At 47.3% G+C, this 20,883-nt stretch overlaps 1 protein-coding gene across 1 annotated transcript; it reads right to left on the bottom strand.

The window, feature by feature from the left end:
• Positions 1 to 130: 130 nt before the first annotated feature.
• On the bottom strand, positions 131 to 20,364 carry LOC144893210 (kinesin-like protein KIF13A). Its single transcript, XM_078782875.1, has 6 exons — positions 20,218 to 20,364; positions 9,216 to 9,327; positions 3,071 to 3,283; positions 2,789 to 2,899; positions 2,531 to 2,665; positions 131 to 399 (listed from the first exon to the last, which is right to left on the bottom strand). The coding sequence occupies exons 3-6, from the start codon at positions 3,251 to 3,253 to the stop codon at positions 253 to 255; spliced, it is 576 nt and encodes a 191-aa protein (XP_078639001.1). The 5' UTR covers positions 3,254 to 3,283; positions 9,216 to 9,327; positions 20,218 to 20,364; the 3' UTR covers positions 131 to 252.
• Between the last annotated feature and the right edge of the window lie 519 nt (positions 20,365 to 20,883).

Genomic DNA, 20,883 nt, shown 5'->3' with positions numbered 1-20,883 from the left:
GCAAACTATGAGTCAGGAGCACTTGTCATCAGAACCTCTGCCCGACGGAACGAACGAGTACCAACGAGAAACAGCACCAGGAGATCACCGGCGAACGAAGAGGAACCAACGACTTGAATTACTAGATTCGTTATAGTATTGTAGTTCTTTAATATATTGAAACAAGTGAATTATTAGTTAATAAATCCTTACTTTGTAAAAACTGTCTCAGTCATCGGCGTCTTGTAGATTGTCCGTTATTCCCGGACACGGTCAAGCTGGAGAAGAAGGGGGCGGAGCGCCAAGAGCGAGGCGTGGCCCTGTCAACGAACCAACCAGGGCTGAGGTGAGCTCACTGATGGGCGTGGCGCGGCTTGATTTTGAAGCACACGATATAAGCGCGAGCGCGGCGCCTTGACACTGAGAAGGAGAGAGAGAGAAGACCGTCGATTGCATCATCACGGACTGCGCGGAGGTCGGGCGAGCGAGCGGATTGCATCATAACGGACTGCGGGGGGAGAGCTCGAGTGATTGTCACGTTACTGGGAGGACTGCGCACCTTGTGAAGGTCTACACCCCCCCCCCCCCCACCATATATAAGGCCCGAGCGCGCGCCAACGGTACGCGCTCGCTGCTGCCCGGATTCTCGCCACGGTACGCGTGGACACCTGGAGCCGGAACTCAATGCCTAAACCATCTGCCCAGACCTTCCTCCACTGCCATCTGCCTGGATCTTCTTCCTACCACTACCCTCCCGTGTAAGTCTGTCTGTTTGTCCTGTGCATGTTAATTAAGACTGTGTAAGCTTGCCCTGTGTCCTTTTGCTCTTCTTCTTGTACATGCCCTTCTTTCGTTTCCTCTTTTATTAGTACAGTTATAAATCACATTTGTTCTTCCTACCTTTTGGTTTCCTCTTATTCGATCGCTTTCGTCTTTTCCTCAATTGAATACCGGTGGCACGATTTCAGAACCGCTCAGAATCGGGTTCGTCTTTTTGCTAACGGCTCGAATCGCGGATTGCTAAACCGCCTAGGCAATTTCCATCTGTCCGTGGTTCGAGCGCGAGTTATTTCCCTGCTTTGCGGAGAGATTGGCATGCAGGTATTTGGGACCCATCTTGACCAATCACCCTGGCCAATCTCGACCGCAGAGGAGCGTTATAATTTCCAGGGCTGGGGGATCGGCCAGTTGAAAAAGACAAGGGGATTAACCCCCCCCCCCCCCACCCTTGGTAAGGGGAGCGCCGACCCCCGGATCCGCAACAATATGTATATACGTATATACAAAAATAATTACATCAACCATTCCAATCAAAGCACAATACAATATCATATAATCTTTAAATGTTGATGTTGATCTGTCTGTCTGTATGTTACCTATACACACCAGGGGCGGATCCAGCAGATGGGGGGGGGGAGGGGGGGGAGGGGAGGCTCCCTAAATCCGTCAAATACAAAAGCGATACATTTTTTTCATGTGCTAACGTGTATATAGCCGAAGATGTTGTGTCGAGATCACCTGACATTCCTCAGACCACAGGTGATGTTGACCACAGAGTTCAACATAGAACTGATTTGTACCATTCAGTTTGTTCCCACAGTGGATACTTGATGATTAACGAATCACCGGAATAATTTGTCATCGGAGATGCTTCTCCTCTCCTAACCATTCATGAACCACGAAGTGGAAAGGTTTCCCAAATATTAGAAAATCCAGAGTCTCCATCATTCTGTTTGAATTCAGCACTCAGTCTGTGTTTTCAAGACACAAGAACATGATGTTTGACCATGGGAAATTCTCCAGTGTATCCAATAGGCATCAAATGTGTTGGAGAAGAAAGTTTTGTCATAAGTGATTCTCGTAGTCGAGATGATGAAGGAAAATCTTCAGCTGATGGAAAAGCCGTAATTTTGATCGGAGGACACTTCCATGTCAATCCTTGTTCAATATGTCAGAGATATTGATTTGTTTTGATCATTTTGACATTCGTTTCATCATGTGCAATGCCTGATTTTCATTCAATTGGATTTCGATGAGACAATAATAATTTAAAATGTGTTTTGAGCAAAAGCTTGTTCATTAGAGAACTTATTACCTCCGCCACCGAAGGTGGATAGAGGTTATGTTTTCACCCCTGTCTGTTTGTCTGTGAACAGGATATCTCCAAAAGTTGAGGACAGATTCAGACGAAATTTGGTGGAGAGGTTAGGTATGTGACAAGGAGGAAATTATTAGATTTTGGTGAAGATCCGGATCTGGATCCGGATCTGATAATTATTTAAGTGATTCTTCGCCATTGATCGATAGGGCTAAAAACTATATGCAGTATAGCATGGTATTTTCAAAGAGTTGTGGACGCCTTATGACAAAGCTAGGTGGATGAGTTGGTCAGGCGACAAGAACAAGCCAATTTGATTTTGGTTCTCATCTAACAGTCCTGTGTCACGTCTCATGTATTCATCTGTATGTCCATGAGTGTGAGATGTGTGAGTGGCAGCTCCACTACAAGCCTCGGATCCTGCAAAATAAATAAATAAATGAAAACACCCACCTGAAGATAATACACCAGGAGCTCATTGAGCGCAGCATCAGCATTGAGGTTTACAAGGAAGCATTTGTCATCTCCAACCTTGATCCCCGACGACTCCAGCGAGATCCCCAAGCTCTCCAGCTGTCGCTGTCGTTCCTAATATGACAGGAATCACAGGGGCTAACAAGGTCACATCGAGCTTGTTAGAAAATCAAGAAGAAATGAGTCATAGAGGAGAGGATTGCTTGCGGTATCAAGCAATGGATGAACTCATCCTACCTGAGCGATAGCCACTGTCTTGCGTAGTTTCTCTTCCCAACTAACCGTCATTTCCTGCATTAGTTTCTCAGACTCCTCGAGTTTCTCCTTTAGGCCTGGAGCTGTGAGTGACTGGAAGGAGGAAGTACACCGCAGTCTCAGCTTCAAAATAATTATTTGTTTTTGAACTATATTTGAACCAAATCACCCCGCAAATGATCACGAATCTTCAATACGTAATGTCCAGCAGAAATTGAACATGCTCATCATTGAGCCAATCATTCCAAAAACACACAATTTCACCTCTGCATGGGTCAGCTGGTTCCGCAGCCTGTCAACCTCCTCACGCAACTCCTGAATGATTTTAGCGCTCGGCTCCTCATTGATCACGGCATGGTTGACGATGCGTTTTGCACGGTCTGCGTAGCGCAGCGTCGACAACGTTTCCTCGTAGCTGTCAGCGGCCGGGCTCACTGTTGCCATCATCGCAGTCTTGCTATTCCCACCAAGGTTGTCCTGTTGCAATTCAAAATCAATCATTACTAAAGAGGATAATGCTGAAATTAGTGCAACAAACACCCAAAGGGCGAAATTCAAATTTAAAGGCCCCAGGTAGTGGCAAAGTGAGTGGTGATGAAAATGGCCTGCAAGGATAGTGTTCCAAAAGCAGAGTGATAGAAACATGCGAGACCGTAAGGATGTGGAACATGACCAGATGCGCCAGTCGCATTCCAACTGCAGCTTTTATACCTCGGCAAGCACGGAATTCCAGTTCCATAGTCTCCAAAGCAATATTTTTCTAAACTATTTCAAAAGGATCTCTGATTAAATTCGTACAAAAGCAGCAAAGCTTCGAAAGCATGTAAACTAAACAATAGTTGAGATGAGGTCCAACTTAGCCGACTAGAGAAATTCAGTGCTCAGGTCACAGGAATAACTCAGAAGAAGCCTTCAGGAGGATAAAAACAAACTACAGCCAAGATGGCATTCCATCCCAAATCCCCACGCTTCCCACCTAGAGCAAGGTTGAAGTAGAACAGCACTCGGTAGAGCGCTCAACTCCACCAGGCTGAACAGATTATGTTCCCACCAATAGGCCGGATCGATCTACATGATCCAGACCTGAACCATGATCTCGTCACCTTGTTCTTGACACCTAACCCACTCACCCATCTAGTTTTGTAATATGTCGTCCATAATATTTGGTTTTATAATATTCGTCATATTTTTGAAACATCATGTTATATAATCGCTTTCCGCCCCAATCTCTCAATGGTGAAGAATCACTTAAAAATTAAAAAATTCTCATATCCGGATCCTGATTCGGATCTTCACCAAAATCAAATCGTTTCGTCCTTGTCACACACCCAACCTGTCCACCAAATTTCATCCGAATCTTTCAACAATATCAAATTCCGTTCAGGAATGATCCAATATCAAATTGTGAGCTACATTATTTTCCCCGTTTTGACCCCGTGACCCTATGTTCCCAACCCCTGGAGCATGAACTGGGGGTCAAATACCAAAAATCGTTACATATTCCATACACATACTAACCATATACAATGTTTCATGCATATATGTTACATATTTCCCCAATGTTTATTGTATATACAACGTTTCATTTTAAAATGTTTTAAAATGTACCCGTACTTGCATTTTTCGGTATTTGACCTTTTGACCCTGCCCCAGGGGGCGCGGCCAAAAATGATACTGCTCTTGCATCTTTGTGCCATGTATTGATCACAACTACTAAGTTTGTTAAACTTCTGTCCAACTGTTTAGAATGCGATAGCGTGACGGGCAGACAAAGACAGACAGACAGAGACAGAAAGACAGATGGAGCCAATTACAATAATCCCATTTTTTTTTCAAAAAGTATTTTTTTTTTTTTTTTTTTTTTTTTTGTATACAATATCGAGGCTCGTGAAAGAGCGAACATTAATCACACAGAAAGACAAACCGACACATAAAACATATAACATAGGGAGCGGTAGACAAGATGGGGAGAGAGGGGGAAGGACACAAACACAACATTTGAGAGCAGGGACCGAGAGACATGGAGACATCGAGAGATCTGAGAGAGGGCGAGGGCTTTGGGGGGGGGGCGTGGGAAGGGGGCAGTGGGAGAGGTATAAAACATATGGACACTGCCAGGACTTCCAGGAAAGAAGTTGGAATTTCAAACAAGGTGGATCTGGGGTGAATTAGCGGGGGTAGAAAAGATCAAGGTTTTGGATGGGGGAAGATAAGAGATGGTGGTGAACAGCTGTTTTAAAGACCTGGAGGGAGGAGTGGGATTGAAGGGAGTGAGGGAGTTTGTTCCAGAGGCGGGAGAAAAGAGGAATGAAAGAGTGAAGGTGAGCGGAGAGCCGAGATTTCGGCAGTTTAACCATCAGAGGGTTGCTGGCAGATCTTGTGCGACCTGTAGGAATATTTGGGGGACAGAGCACAGAGAGAGCTGGGGGTGCAAGGCCGGAGAGGAGTCGGTAGAAGACAGAAAGACCACCTACCTGCCTGCGGTGAGTGAGTGAAAGGCCCTCAGAGATAGCTTCATCACGGGAGATTCCAATAATTCTGAAAGCTTTGGTTTCAACAGCGTGAAGCCGAGCTAGGTGTGAGGCAGGAGCACCGGCCCATAGGGGAGAACAGTATTCCATTGAGCTGCGGATGAAAGCCTTGTATGTGGTGAGGAGCTCAGGTGTGCCGAGGAAGGACTTCGCACGACGGAGGATGCCCAGTCGGCGACTGGCTTTGGAGGCCAGCTTGGAAATGTGGTTTTCCCAAGAAAGATCATGGCAGATAGTGAGACCCAAAATCTTGAGCGACAGAACTTCTTGGAGAGGATTGTTGAGAAAGTAGATGGGAGGGTTGTCCAGTCGATCTTTTCGGAGAGACATAGTAAGAGTGTGAGATTTGTCAGGATTGAAAGACATGTTCCACTTGTTTGACCAGTCTGTGATTTTGTCCAGGTCTTCAGAGAGTGAGGAGGCAGCAGACTGCCGATCTGAGGGAAGAGGGATGGAGCGGCAGAGAGTGGAGTCATCAGCAAAGAGATAGAGAGGATTTTCGAGAGAGTCAGAGAGATCATTGATGAAGACCAGAAAAAGCACGGGGCCCAGAACACTGCCTTGGGGAACTCCAGCCTGAACAGGAAGAGGAGATGAGAGAAACCCATTCAGGGCCACACGTTGACGACGACTAGAGAGGAAGTCCGCCAGCCATGCGTGGAGATTTCCATGGATACCAAAGGAGGAGAGTTTGGTGAGCAGAGCGGGGTGCCAGACCGTGTCGAAGGCACGTGATATGTCGAGGGAGACAGCTCTAATTTCCTGTTTGGCATTGAGGACCTCCATCCATTGTTGAGACAGCAGAAGCAGCATGTCCAGAGTAGTGACCTGGTCTGAAACCAAATTGATGATCAGAGATCAAGCCATTGGAGAAGAGGAAATATTTCATATCAGAAGCAATGATGGATTCCATGACTTTGCTGATAATTGGGAGAAGGCTGATTGGTCTGTAGTTGCTAGGATCTGTTTTTGCACCTTTTTTGTGCAAAGCGGTGATGTTGGCTGATTTCCAAGCAGATGGCAGTTGACCTTGAGCAAAAGAGAGGGTGAAGAGAACAGAGAGAGGGTGAGATAGAGCAGCAGAGCAGGATTTTAGGACCCGTGGGCTGATGCCGTCGGGTCCAGTTGCAGAATCAGAGTCGAGGGTTGACAGAAACTTTTCCACCTTGTCAGGAGGAAAGGACACGGAGTCCAGGAGCAGCAGGGTACGACTGGGTATGGTGGGTACAGAGAGGGATGGGTTTGGGACACAAGATTTAGAGGCAAACACAGAGTTGAGGCATTCAGCTTTTTCACGTGCGGAGTCAGCTGTGTAGCCGTTTGAGGTAAGGGAGGGGATGGAGGGGGAACAAACACCAGAAACGGATTTGACCAGACGCCACCAGGATTTGGAAGAGGGAGACAGATAAGAGAGTTCGGTCTTGAGAACGGAGAGATATTGTTTCCTGGCTCTCCTGAGGGTGGACACACACTTGTTTCGGGCTTTGTGAAAGGAAATGAGATTTCCTTCCGTTGGATTTGCTTTCCAGGAGACGAAGGCAAGTTGTTTCTGGGCAACAGCCTCACCACAAGATTCCGTGTACCATGGACGGGAGGAAGGGTATGACAACTGAAGACGAGATGGGATAAATCTGTGCATGAGAGAGAGCAATTTACTTTGGAAGAATTCCCAGGATGAGTTGATGTCAGAGGTGGTAGAGATGGGAGACCAGTCCAGATGATTGATGGCTGCTTGAAGACCGTGCCAGTTGGCCTGAGTGAAATGCCAGACTCGTCGACGCTGAGCAGGCTCCCTGAGGATGGTCAGAGAGATGTCCACTTTAACAAGGACATGATCAGATGTTCCGATCGGAGCAGAAGAAGAGCAGCAGACATTTTCAGGGAAGTTAGTCATAACCAAGTCCAGAAGAGAAGATGTTCCGTTGACTGAGATCCGGGTCGGGAAATTGACAGATTGTGTCAGTCCCAGTGAGTCGCAGAAGTCCTTTGCTGAGGAGCCATGGCTGGTGAGAGAGGTACCCACACCCAGCCAACTGGCATGATGACAGTTGAAATCACCACATATGAGGAAGAGAGAGTTGGGATGAGTAGATAGAAGTTGGTCCATATCATCAGACAGCGAGATGTAGATGGAGTCATCACTGTTTGGTGGACGGTACAACACACATATGAACAAGAGGTGGGAGCGAAGGGGAAGCCGTAGCCAGAGGTATTCCTGGGGGTGAGGTGGAGAGAGTGCAGTGCAGGGCGAGTGAGGAAGAGAGTTTTTGATAAAGATAGCAACCCCGCCTCCAGGACGAGGCTCAGGTCTATCATACCGGAGGAGGGAGTAGCCCGGGAGAGATACTATGGAATCAGAGACATCATAAAGGAGGAAAGTTTCTGTTAAGCAGATCACGTCTGGTTTGACAGAAGCAACCTGTATGGAGAGATCGGTTACGTTTGAACGAAGGCCCCGGATGTTTGAGGTCCATACCGTTAATGAAGAGGAAGGGGGAGCATCAGATACAGAACAGGGGGGAGGAGGGGTAGGGTAAGATGTGGAAGAGGTGGAAGAGGTAGGGAGAGCTGTTGAAGGTGTGTCAGAGATTTCAGAATAGCTCGGAGAAAGGGAAGGATGGGGCGGACAAAAGGTTTGATGGTGATTGGGTGAGCCACAATGAGGTGTTATTTGAGGAGGGGGAAGAGCGAGGCAGAAGGTTGGGGGAGATGGAGGTGAGAGTTTGAAGGGGGAAGAAGCGGGGAGGACGCTTTGAGGAGGGGGAGTGAGCGGGGGGAAATTGAGAAGCAATGAGGGTGGGGAGATTTGAAGGGGAGGGGTGAGGGGGGAGTTTGGGAGGGAAGGGACAAGGGGAGGGATTTGAAAGGGATGGGATATGGGGGAGATTTGGAGGGGAGGGGTGAGGCAGGAGTCTAGGAGGGGAGGGGCGAGGGGGCGTCTTGGCGGGGAGGGGTGAGGGGGTAGTTTAGGAGGGAGGGGGCAAGGGGGGAGATTTGAAAGGGATGGGTGATGGGGAAGATTTGGAGGGGAGGGGTGATGGGGAAGATTTGGAGGGGAGGGGTTATGGGGAAGATTTGGAGGGGAGGGGTGAGATTGGATTTTTGAAAGTGTACGATTTATGGGAAACGAACATTTATTGCAAAATGAGTTTCTTGTGACCTTCGAGTTAAAAATACGTTTAAGGACGCTGGATGGAGGATGGAGTGCAGGAGAGTTTAGGGAATGTAGAACAAAGGCACTATAGGAGATGGATATTTTTTTTGGGATGAATTGATTTGGTGAGCAAGTCGAAAGCAGCCTTTTAAAGAAGAAGAAGAAAAAGGTGTTATAAAATATGACGGAATACATAACTTGAGGGGAAAGTGTAAACATTGAAGGTTAATGAGTGAAAACTATCTGGGGAAATGGGGGAGAAACACGTGGTCGAAGAACGAACGAACGAATAAGAATGAATAAACGAATGAGAACAGAGAAGGAAATGTTTTTTTTTTTTTTTTTTTTTTGAGTTGAGATTTACACAAGGAAGTAGGCTATGGGTGAAAAGACTGGGAATACAGAGAACGAAAGTTATTGGATCACAAACGACGGACCACTGAGAGAAAAACAAAGCCTCAAGGTTGTACAGTGCACACTGTACAAGGCCTTGCTCGCGACACGGCAAACAGACGATCAATTTATGAAAGATAAACACCGAGAAACAACCAAAGTTGCACACAATAACTTCACACACCGAAAGATAAATACAGTTTCGACAAAATACAATTGTGAACAGACTTAACTTCGAAAAACGTGGAGACCGTGTGGAGCTTCGAAAATCCCTGCCGCCGTCTCCAAGATCTCGCGAGATCTCAGTATTGGGATAATCTCAAAATCTTGCCTTTAGTAACCAAGTCAGGGCCGAATCCCTGTACGGCGCAAACTTCCCTTTGTTTTTCCCAGCTGCTTGCTCCACCAATGTTGAGATAACCAATCCCAGTGCAGAAAGCGACCTTGGTGCAGGGAAATTGGTGGGAATAAAGGAGTACCTGTTACATAATGGAACAAGCGCAAAATAAGTACGTTTATCCGAGAGGTCACAAGGAAGTCACCTTTCAAATTGCATTTGCACACCATCGCACTCTGCTTAAGGTGTAAATGCAGCCACTTGGGGAAATTACAAGGTGCGACGAAAGCAAGCGCAACCAAGACCAAGACAGTCAATCTGCCACAAGCATCATGTATAGAAGTAAGCTCGAGCATGCAAAAACGGCATTTGGACCATCATTCCTGTGACTTGTCAACGCTCCAGTACCAGTGGACATCGTATTTAACATGCTTAACCACATTCACTCTCCTAGAAAGAAGGCAGTTCAATATTCCTACAAGATGGAGCACACCGACTGTTCATGCTTCGATTCCAATCAACATGTGATTATCACATGACAAGATGTGATCTGCTAAACAGAAACTTTCCTCCTTCATGATATCTCTGATGCCTTGGTATCTCTCCCCAGGTTACTCCCTCCTCCGGTATGATAGACCTGAGCCTCGTCCTGGAGGTGGGGTTGCTATCTTTATAAAAAAACTCTTCCTCACTCTTCCTCACTCGCCCTCCACTGCCCTCTCTCCACCTCACCCCCAGGAATACCTTTGGCTACGGCTTCCCCTTCGCTCCCACCTTTTGTTCATATGTGTGTTGTACCGTCCACCAAACAGTGATGACTCCATCTACATCTCGCTGTCTGATAATATGGACCAACTTCTATCTCCCCATCCCAACTCTCTCTTCCTCATATGTGGCGATTTCAATTGTCACCATGCCAGTTGGCTGGGTGTGGGTACTTCTCTCACCAGCCATGGCTCTTCAGCAAAGGACTTCTGCGACTCACTGGGACTGACACAATCTGTCAATTTCCCGACCCGGATCTCAGTCAACGGAGCATCTTCTATTCTGGACTTGGTTATGACAACTTCCCTGAAAATGTCTGCTGCTCTTCTTCTGCTCCAATCGGCTCATCTGATCATATGCTTGGTTTAGTGGACATCTCTCTGACCATTCTCAGAGAGTCTCCTCAGCGTCGACGAGTCTGGCATTTCACTCAGGCCAACTGGCACGGTCTTCAAGCAGCCATCAATCATCTGGACTGGTCTCCCATCTCTACCGCCTCTGACATCAACTCATCCTGGGAATTCTTTCAAAGTAAATTGCTCTCTCTCTCTCATGCACAGATTTATCCCATCTCGTCTTCAGTTGTCATACCCTTCCTCCCGTCCATGGTACACGGAATTTTGTGGTGAGGCTGTTGCCCAGAAACAACTTGCTTTCGTCTCCTGGAAAGCAAATCCAACGGAAGGAAATCTCATTTCCTTTCACAAAGCCCGAAACAAGTGTGTCCACCCTCAGGAGAGCCAGGAAACAATATCTCACTGTTCTCAAGACCGAACTCTCTTGTCTGTCTCCCTCTTCCAAATCCTGGTGGCGTCTGGTCAAATCTGTTTCTGGTGTCTGTTCCCCCTCCATCCCCTCCCTCACCTCAAACGGCTACACGGCTGACTCCACACGTGAAAAAGCTGAATGCCTCAACTCTGTGTTTGCCTCTAAATCTTGTGTCCCAAACCCATCCCTCTCTGTACCCACCGTACCCAGTCGTACCCAGCTGTTCCTGGACACTGTGTCCTTTCCTCCTGTCAAGGTGGAAAAGTTTCTGTCAACCCTTGACTCCGATTCTGCAACTGGTCCTGACGGCATCAGCCCACGGGTCCTAAAATCATGTTCTTCCGCTCTTTCACTCCCTCTTTCTGTTCTCTTCACCCTCTCTTTTGCTCAAGGTCATCTGCCATCTGCTTGGACATCAGCCAACATCACCGCTTTGCACAAAAAAGGTGCAAAAACAGATCCTAGCAACTACAGACCAATCAGCCTTCTCCCAATTATCAGCAAAGTCATGGAATCCATCATTGCTTCAGATATGAAATCTTTCCTCTTCTCCAATGGCTTGATCTCTGACCATCAATTTGGTTACAGACCTGGTCACTCTACTCTGCCCATGCTGCTTCTGCTTTCTCAACAATGGATGGAGGTCCTCAACGCCAAACAGGAAATTAGAGCTGTCTCCCTTGACATTTCACGTGCCTTCGATACGGTCTGGCACCCCGCTCTGCTCACCAAACTCTCCTCTTTTGGTATCCATGGAAATCTCCACGCATGGCTGGCGGACTTCCTCTCTGGTCATAGTCAACGTGTGGCCCTGAATGGGTTTCTCTCATCACCTCTTCCTGTTCAGGCTGGAGTTCCCCAAGGCAGTGTTCTGGGTCCTGTGCTTTTTCTGGTCTTCATCAATGATCTCTCTGACTCTCTTGAAAATCCTCTCTATCTCTTTGCTGACGACTCCACTCTCTGTCACTCAATTCCTCATCCCTCAGATCGGCAGTCTGCAGCCTCCTCACTCTCTGCAGACCTGGACAAATCACAGACTGGTCAAACAAATGGAACATGTCTTTCAATCCTGACAAATCTCACACTCTTACGATGTCTCTCCGAAAAGACCGACTCGACAACCCTCCCATCCACTTTCTGAATAATCCTCTCCAAGAAGTTCTGTCACTCAATCTTTTGGGTCTCACTATCTGCCATGATCTTTACTGGGAAAACCACATTTCAAATCTGGCCTCCAAAGCCAGTCGCCGACTGGGCATCCTCCGTCGTGCGAAGTCCTTCTTTGGTACACCTGAGCTCCTCACCACTTGCAAGGCTTTCATCCGCAGCTCTATGGAATACTGCTCTCCCCTCTGGTCTGGTGCTCCTGCCTCACACCTAGCTCATCTTCACGCTGTTGAAACCAAAGCGTTCAGAATCAATGGAATCTCCCACGATGAAGCTAACTCCAAGGGCCTTTCACTCTCACCGCAGGCAGGTTGGTGGTCTTTCTGTCTTCTACCGACTCCTCTCTGGCCTTGCCCCCCCAGCTCTCTCTGGGCTCTGTCCCCCAAATATTCCTACAGGTCGCACGAGATCTGCCTGCAACCCTCTTATGGTTAAACTGCCAAAATCAAGACTCTCTGCTCACCTTCACTCCTTCATTCCTCTTTTCTCCCACCTCTGGAACAAACTCCCTCACTCTCTTCAATCCCACTCCACCCTCCAGGTCTTTAAAGCAGCTGTTCACCACCATCTCTTGTCTTCCCCCATCCAAAACCTTGATCTTTTCTACCCCCGCTAATTTCGGTCCCCTTGTGTTTTATACCTCTCTCCCCCCCCCCCCCCCTTCCCACGCCTCCTCCCCCCAAGCCCTCTCCCTCCCACACTTCTCCCTGCTCTCAAATGTTGTGTTTGTGTGTTTGTGTGTGTGTGTTTGTGTGTTTGTGTGCCTCCCCTTCTTTCCCCATCTTATCTTCCGCTCCCTCTTTTTATACATTTTGTTTGTCTGTTTGATTTGTTTGTGAAATAAATGTTAGCTCTTTCACGAGCCTCGATTCAGTATACAGAAAGAAAAGAAAAGAAAAGAAAAGAAAAGAAAAGAAAAGAAAAGAAAAGAAAAAAAAAAAAACACTCCAGAACTGGTTTTATAATTCCAAGTGATCTTTGGTTTTATAAGTATAAGTGATGCAAGGAAGCCTCTGACAAGGATTTCACGAAAGCAGGAGTATATGATAGTCAGGGAATATTGCAAAAATCTGGTAACAAATTCCTTACCAAGAAATTTCTTCACCAATGTGTTTGTAAGGGTGTCCACTAACACATTTCAAAAAGTTTAAATTCAAGTCCCCTAGGGGAACCCGTGACAGGGGTCAACAGGGGTCAATTACCTTTTTTAAGATCAAATTTTTCTTATATTTACATTCTGGGTCACAGTAACTGACAGGAAGCATCAAAATTATTCAAAGTAGGCTCATTTTAAAGCTAAGAACATATCTGACATGGTGATACCTAAAACAAATCAATATGTTAAAAAGTTTACACAATTTTGAGCAAAACAAAATATTTTTTTGTCATTTTTTGGGTAAAAATTAACTTTTCTGGTCTACAATTCGTCTTCTAGGTAGATACCCCTTCGTTTCATTTTTCTGAAAGTTTCCAGCAAACTGCCCAAGATATGCAGCCTTAATGTATGAAAAGTAAAACATTCTGGTATTTAAAAAATTGAAACTATGAAAGGTCACTGACCTTTATTGTCTTCCCTTATTGTAACATAAATTGTAATAACCGTTACAGGTATTTTTCTTTTGTTACCCTAATTTTTTAACCCTAGCTTTTTCTTTTGTAGGGCAGTACAGGCTAGCAGTATGGACGTAGACATTATTCCTGCACCTCCGCTCAATTGCTTCATCTGTGAAGGCCCGGAGACGCCAGCTCAGAAGCTCGCACAGGCAACTCCTAAAGGCTACCCTACTCTGTTGGCGTATGCAGAAGCGGTTGGAAATGCTACAATTTTGGAGCGCATGAAGGAGGCATGGAATGTCGGAAGACTGAGATACCACTTCGAGTGTAAACGTGATTTGTACAACATGTCTGTCAAGGTCACCATGAAGTCAACTCGTAAGTGCGACCTGTTTTACTAGGCAGGGAATAATTATTTACTGACCTGAACATTATTGTTTAAATACTGGTGATATTTCATGTGACCAAACTTCTAAAATAATTCACATTTGATTTATTGCAGGGGCAGCAGGGAAGGAGAAAGAGTCAGCACAGATGAAGAGACGACGCATTTTCTCTGGGTTCAGTGCATCTACTGCATGCAGTTCTATGAGTCCACGTTCCGTTCAGCTTCTGTACAAAAATGTATGCATTCTTTGCAACCAGCCCGCTCATCTCTTCCCAAATCATCCAGGTTAGATTGAAGGGTGTAACAATTTTATGCAGAGTAATAAGCATAAATCGGTCTAACTGATGACATTGTATGTGATGGGTACTTATGTGATGGGTATGTGATGGGTATGTGATGGGTATGTGATGGGTAGTGACGAATCAATAGTTATTATTAGAAGTATTCACATTTTGCATGGGATGGGATCGCATGAACTGGTATTGAGCCACTCTCCACTCCCTTACAGAGACTGCTCGAAAGAGATACCGAGTTCCTGACAATTTGACCGCGGATGGACTGAAGACAAGCTTGCTGAAGACAGCACAGAGTCGCAAGGACGATTGGGGCACTGAAGTCACTGGCCGCCTGGAAGGGATCAACGACTTCGTAGCAGAGGAAACCCTGTATCATTTGCGCTGCAAAGTTCTATTCGAGACAGGTGGTCACTACTCCAAGACTAAAGATGTAAGTGATCTAAAAGTATGATTCTTACTCAGTGAGGCGAATTCAAATTCAATCATTCAAAGTTGAGACATATTATCAAACTCTGGTACTTGAAAGTTATTAATTATAACAATCTTTTATCCTCAGGTAGGAAGGCAAGCGGATGAGGAGCGAGCGGCTGTATTCTATGAGCTCTGCGAATGGTTAGACTCTGAACTCGAGCACGGGGTGATGACACTTGACCAAATCCACAGAAAGCTGCAGCAGTTTGATCAGTCACCAGATCAGAGCCTCGCATATTCGAAGAAGTGGCTAAAGAAGAAGCTCCAAGAGAAATACCATGACACACTGTATTTCACGTCACAGGAGAGGAGGGCAGATGTGCTCTGTTTGAAAGATAAGACCAGCAACATTCTGCGAGAGCATCATGTTAATGTTCAGTTAGGAGATGAGAAGACTCAGATCATAAAGACTGCACTAAAGTTCATTTGCAACGTCATCGCCACTATTGATCTACACCCAAAGTTATATCCCACTGCACACAGTATGACCGATATCCCTACTCAGCTGGCACTTGTCCCTGAGAGCCTTCAGATGTTCTTGAGACCGATAGTGAAGACAGACGAAAGAGTAGCCATTTGGGGACAGAACTTCATAAAGGCCTATCGGCCTCGGTCAGGGGTATGGCCATACCAGATAGGGCTTGCCATACAACTGGACCATAGATTTGGGTCAAAGTGGATGCTCAACAAGTTACACCGGTTGGGGTACACTGAGTCTTAGGCAGAGACACAAAGTTACAAATACTGCTTCCTCAATGACACGAATGGAGTTCGCATCTCTGATGCTTCTGGCGCTCTTGGTACCATTATTGAAGAAACTGATGATCAGATAGATGATGAGGTAGAGGTCGACATTGCACTTGAGGATGTATCAGTTGCTGTGACAGCCGGTGAAAGTGAAATACAGAGTGACGATCAGTTGGTCTCCATGGAGGTTGGGGATACAAGCTCAATCTGTGCAATCACTCAATTTGTTGGAGACAATATAGATTTGAACATTGCTTCTATTTACGGGAACACTCCCTTTCATTCAATGGGTTTGATTAAAGTCACCTCTCCGGCGCCACCTTCTGCAGATGATCTAACGACAGCAGGTGTCAACAGGGTGAAGTTGAAGGCACTCGACAAGGCTAAGATCCTGAAGGCAGCTGAAGTGAAGATTCTTCCATTCACAAACAGGAAACAGACAGGGACAAACGCCATCACATTTCTTCCTATCGCTGAGCACTCCTCTCTCCGGGAGACACGCTCTGGGCAGCAGGGTGGGTGATCAAAGCCCAAGATCCCGAGTTCCAGCACTCCAACTGGAATGGCTGGATGAAGAGAATCCATGCAGATAATGCCAAGCAGAGCACGCAGGTCGACTTCCTCCCGGTCATCGAAGGTGACCCTAATGACCACAGGACCATCTTCACCACTCTCAAAGAGTGCATGCGGCTCTCCGGGGACAAAGTCGCCATAGTGACCTTCGATTTCCCATCTGACTCAAGGCTGTGGATATCATAAAGCAGGCGAATCTACTCATCATTCCAAGGTGAGGGCACTGTGTGTGTGTGTGTGTGGGGGGGGGGGGGGGGGGGGGAGGGGAGTACGACGGCCGACCACATCCTGAATGGAGGGTGTTTTGACAAGGCGATCCGCGCTCACCTCCTGATATATGCATCCATCTGTCAGCACGTCATGAAACACGCTTTCACTGAGGAGGAGCTTAGTGAAATGAGGACCTTCATGAAGATGGTAGCTGATGGGAAGATGGGCGCCAGACACACAGCGCCAATAGTTGCAGTGTTTGAACAGAGGTTTGAAGAAACTTTCAAAAGACTCGCCGAGGGAGGAAGAACGCCTGCACTCTGGGTGCAGTATTACTACATGGTCGATGTCATCAAGATCTTCATTAAAACTGAACGACTTGCAGACCACGACGGGCACCTGTCCTGCATTGTTACCAGGATGCTGGACACCTTTTCAGCTGCGGGGCATCATCAATACGCCAAGGGCGCACGGCTGTATTGTCAGCTGATGAAGCAACTCGAAACTTCGCCTAGATACAAGGAGACCTTCGAAAGTTTCACTGCTCACGGGAATCACGTTGTCCGTTACTCTTGCCATGATTGGTCTGGCACCTGGTGTGACATCTGTATCGAGCAGAAACTGATGAAGGGGGCCAAGTCAGAAGGTGGTTTGAGCAGAGGGAGGATGAGGAATAGTGATTCTGGCCACAAGTGCTGGGTACAAACCCTCAACCACTTCTCTGATGTCAACCAGCGCATGGAGGAAGGTGCCAAGAAACATGGTCCACTCCACAAAGACCTTGCCAAAACTCAGATGAAGCGAGACGCTGAAGCGATTGGACTTGCCCTGAAGTGGTTGGAGGAGAACAATCCCTTCGACCACGATCGAGACAAGCATTTGCTTGTATCCTTCTCAACAGGATTCACGAGCACTGCAGATGACACAGTCAATGCTGAATGCTGAGAGAGCGGCTGAAGTAGGGAGGGAGATGCAGATAAAGCTGGCCGGAAAGTCAGTGACATCGACCATGCAGGTGAAGTTCAAGGTACAGGCCCTGTCATCGCTCAGAAAGATTCCCAAGGTCAATGAGAAGAAGATTCACCTAAACTCACTCAAGTTGTTCAACCGACTGATAATTTTCGCCCAACGGCATATGACAGTCGAGACAAGCTTAAAGTATGAGCTGACTCCCTTCCCCTTGTCCTTGTTCAGCAACAAAGATCAGAAAATGAACAAGGCGAACAAGGCAGGCTTTTCCAAGACTAGCCTGAAGGAGTTGACCGATCCGCTTGACCTCACTGACCAAGCCTGCTCCAGTCTGGTGGTTGATGGCGGATGGCTTCTCTACATGGTGAAGTGGGAACAAGGTCAGACTTGGCAGGAGATTGCCGACAGTTACCTGAGCTACGTGCAGTGTCTCGGCCGTCGGTCTCAGAAGATCACTGTTGTCTTCGATGGCTATAACAGCTCGCCAAAAGATCACGACCACATCCGGCATACCAAGAACTCCTGCTGTGATCTACAGATTCGAACGGATATGATACATTTGACACCAAAGGCAAAGTTCATGGACAACACTCATAACAAGAGTGAGCTCATCCATCTCCTCTCTTCAACATTCCGGAAATGTCAGATCACCGTGGAGCAGTGTGACAATGATGCTGACACTTCGATTGTGAGAGCGGCACTGGCTGCTGCTACAGATGACTCTGTTGAGGTCAGTAAAATTTTGTGTAGGTATTTTACTTACATCAACTACGATTACTTTTGATTTGTTTCTGTGTTGATAAAACAAAACAAAAAAACCTTGACATTGGCACATATAAAACTAATTAACTGAGTTAAATAAAAAAAGAAGAGGCAATGTTTTTTTTTTTTAAATTTGGCAAATGCAAATGTTGTGCTGCACTGGGCATCAGTAAACACATGATCGTCATTTTTGTAACGTCAATTGTATTTTGATGTGCCACATTGTTATGAAAGTGCATTTATCCTCAGAAAAGAAGAGTAGCATAGTTAAATAACTTTTCAATTGTTAAGTTCACCATGTTTGCAAAATTCAAGACGCTTTGCTCATATCTTATTCTATTTTCAGGTGCGGGCGGAAGACGCGGACGTGCTGATAATGCTGGTACACCATAGCTCAAGCACCAACCATCCACTCTTCTTAACCACATCGAAGGGCTCTTACGATGTCAGGAGGATCCGAGAAGCTCTCTCTGAAAGACGGAGGCGGTACCTGCTCTTTACTCACGCCTTCACCGGTTGTGATACGGTTTCTGCAATCGGGGGCCACGGGAAAACGCCTCTATTTGACAGGTTTTGTGCAGTGGACATTGATGAACATATGGACATCTTCCTTGACGTACGGGCTACTAAGGACGTGGTGATCGGGGCTGGTATTGCGATTTTCCAGCACATTTACCATGAACCAGGTACTACTTTGGGTGCAATTCGATACAACATGTTCTCGCGGAAGGCGGCGGCCGGGCTGATCAAACCAGAGACTCTACCTCCAACAGAGGGTGCAGCTGCACAGCATTCTCTCCGTGCCTATTTCCAAACCCGGGACTGGATGCTGCTGCAGAGCATGTCTTTGGACCCCAGTGACTATGGATGGACGGTAGGGGTTCGTGGTTATGAGCCAGTTCCAACAGTAGACCCCATGGCTCCTGAGGAGCTGCTCCGGTTCACGACCTGCAATTGTGCTGGAGATTGCAGCAACCGGCGGTGCAACTGCAAGAAGAATGATGTCAAGTGTATCTCAGCATGCGGAAGTTGTACAGGCATTACATGTATGAACTGTATCCCTGATGATGTAGAGTCTGGAGAAGACTCAGACCTCGACTCCTGAGGTATTTGACATTGTGGAGCAGTATCGATTTAAACCCTTACACGAAAGCGGACGAACCGATGGTAAACCGATTCCGGATTCCCAGTAACGGTTATTACAATTTATGTTACAATAAGGGAAAACAATAAAGGTCAGTGACCTTTCATAGTTTCAATTTTATAAATACCAGAATGTTTTACTTATAATACTTAAGGCTGCATATCTTGGGCAGTTTGCTGGAAACTTTCAGAAAAATGAAACGAAGGGGTATCTACCTAGAAGACGAATTGTAGACCAGAAAAGTTAATTTTTACCCCAAAAATGACAAAAAAGTAATATTTTTTGCTCAAAATTGTGTAAACTTTTTAACATATTGATTTGTTTTCGGTATCACCATGTCAGATATGTTCTTAGCTTTAAAATGAGCCTACTTTGAATAATTTTGATGCTTCCTGTCAGATACTGTGACCCGGAATGTAAATATAAGAAAAATTTGAGGTCTTCAAAGTCGGCCGACTCACACGGCCACACTCTCACACGGCCACACTCTCACACGGCCACACTCTCACACGGCCACACTCTCACACGGCCACACTCACACGGCCACACTCTCACACGGCCACACTCTCACACGGCCACACTCTCACACGGCCACACTCTCACACGGCCACACTCTCACACGGCCACACTCTCACAGAGCCACACTCTCACACGGCCACACTCTCACACGGCCACACTCTCACACGGCCACACACTCACACGGCCACACACTCACACGGCCACACTCTCACACTCACACGGCCACACACTCACACGGCCACACACTCACACGGCCACACACTCACACGGCCACACTCTCACAGGGCCACACTCTCACAGGGCCACACTCTCACAGGGCCACACTCTCACAGGGCCACACACTCACACGGCCACACACTCACACGGCCACACACTCACACGGCCACACGGCCACACACTCACACGGCCACACACTCACACGGCCACACACTCACACGGCCACACACTCACACTCTCACACGGCCACACTCTCACACGGCCACACACTCACGCGGCCACACTCTCACGCGGCCACACTCTCACGCGGCCACAAACACTATTACTGTATTCGGATTAACAACACTCACTCGCCTCTCGCTCATGCGATCCCCTCACGCCACATTCCCTCCACACATCGCGCTTTCTCCTCATCCATAATCCTTCACCTCCTCACGCCCACTTTACCTCTGCGGTTCAGCGGCCGGACCCGCACGGCGACCTTCACCTTGGAGTCGCCCATGGTGCGGGCCAAAGTGTCTCCCTGGCCTGGCCCCTGCGTTCCTGTCTCTCACGCCAAGTCGCCAACTCACACGCTTCGAGCTCCACCCACCCAGCCCCAGCTCGCTTCAAGTCCCCGCCCACCTTTAGAAACCGTGACGTTTCACACTCTCCGAGCTCCACCCACCCACCACCAGCTCGCTTCAAGTCCCCGCCCATTTTTACAAACTGACGTCACACACTCTTCTAGCTCCACCCACTCAGCACGAGCTTGCTTCAGGTCCCCGCCCACTTTTACAAACTGACGTCTCACACTTTTCGAGCTCCACCCACCCAGCTTCATGTCTCCGCCCACTTTTACAACCGAGGCGTACACTCTCGCGAGAACCCTGGCGATTAATTCATCGGTGATGAATGGGAGCTTTTCTGGCATAAAATGGATCTCACGGCAGCGCACAGGGGAGAAAGGAAGGACTGGACTAGACGAACCGAGAGGACAAGGAGGTGGAAAGAAGAAGAGACGGAAGGATCAAGCGTTACAACTTCCCAAGAGCATAGAGAAACGCCCCCATCATAACACTCCACCCCCTTTACCACGCCCATTCTGCTCGACGAACTGCAGCAGGGTGTGGA

The sequence above is a fragment of the Myxine glutinosa genome, chromosome 8 (assembly GCF_964187855.1).
Source record: "Myxine glutinosa chromosome 8, kmMyxGlut1.1, whole genome shotgun sequence".
In the NCBI taxonomy this organism is placed as follows: domain Eukaryota; kingdom Metazoa; phylum Chordata; class Myxini; order Myxiniformes; family Myxinidae; genus Myxine; species Myxine glutinosa.
The sequence above is the reverse complement of the archived record's forward strand: the minus strand, read 5'-3'. Positions and strand labels throughout refer to the sequence as shown.

Coding starts and splice junctions, on each gene's coding strand:
- LOC144893210 (XM_078782875.1), bottom strand. CDS start 3,253: ATGATGGCAACAGTGAGCCCGGCCGCTGACAGCTACGAGGAAACGTTG. Junction 2,900..3,070: donor ACCAGCTGACCCATGCAGAG/GTGAAATTGTGT, acceptor TCCTCCTTCCAG/TCACTCACAGCTCCAGGCCT. Junction 2,666..2,788: donor AGACAGTGGCTATCGCTCAG/GTAGGATGAGTT, acceptor CTGTCATATTAG/GAACGACAGCGACAGCTGGA.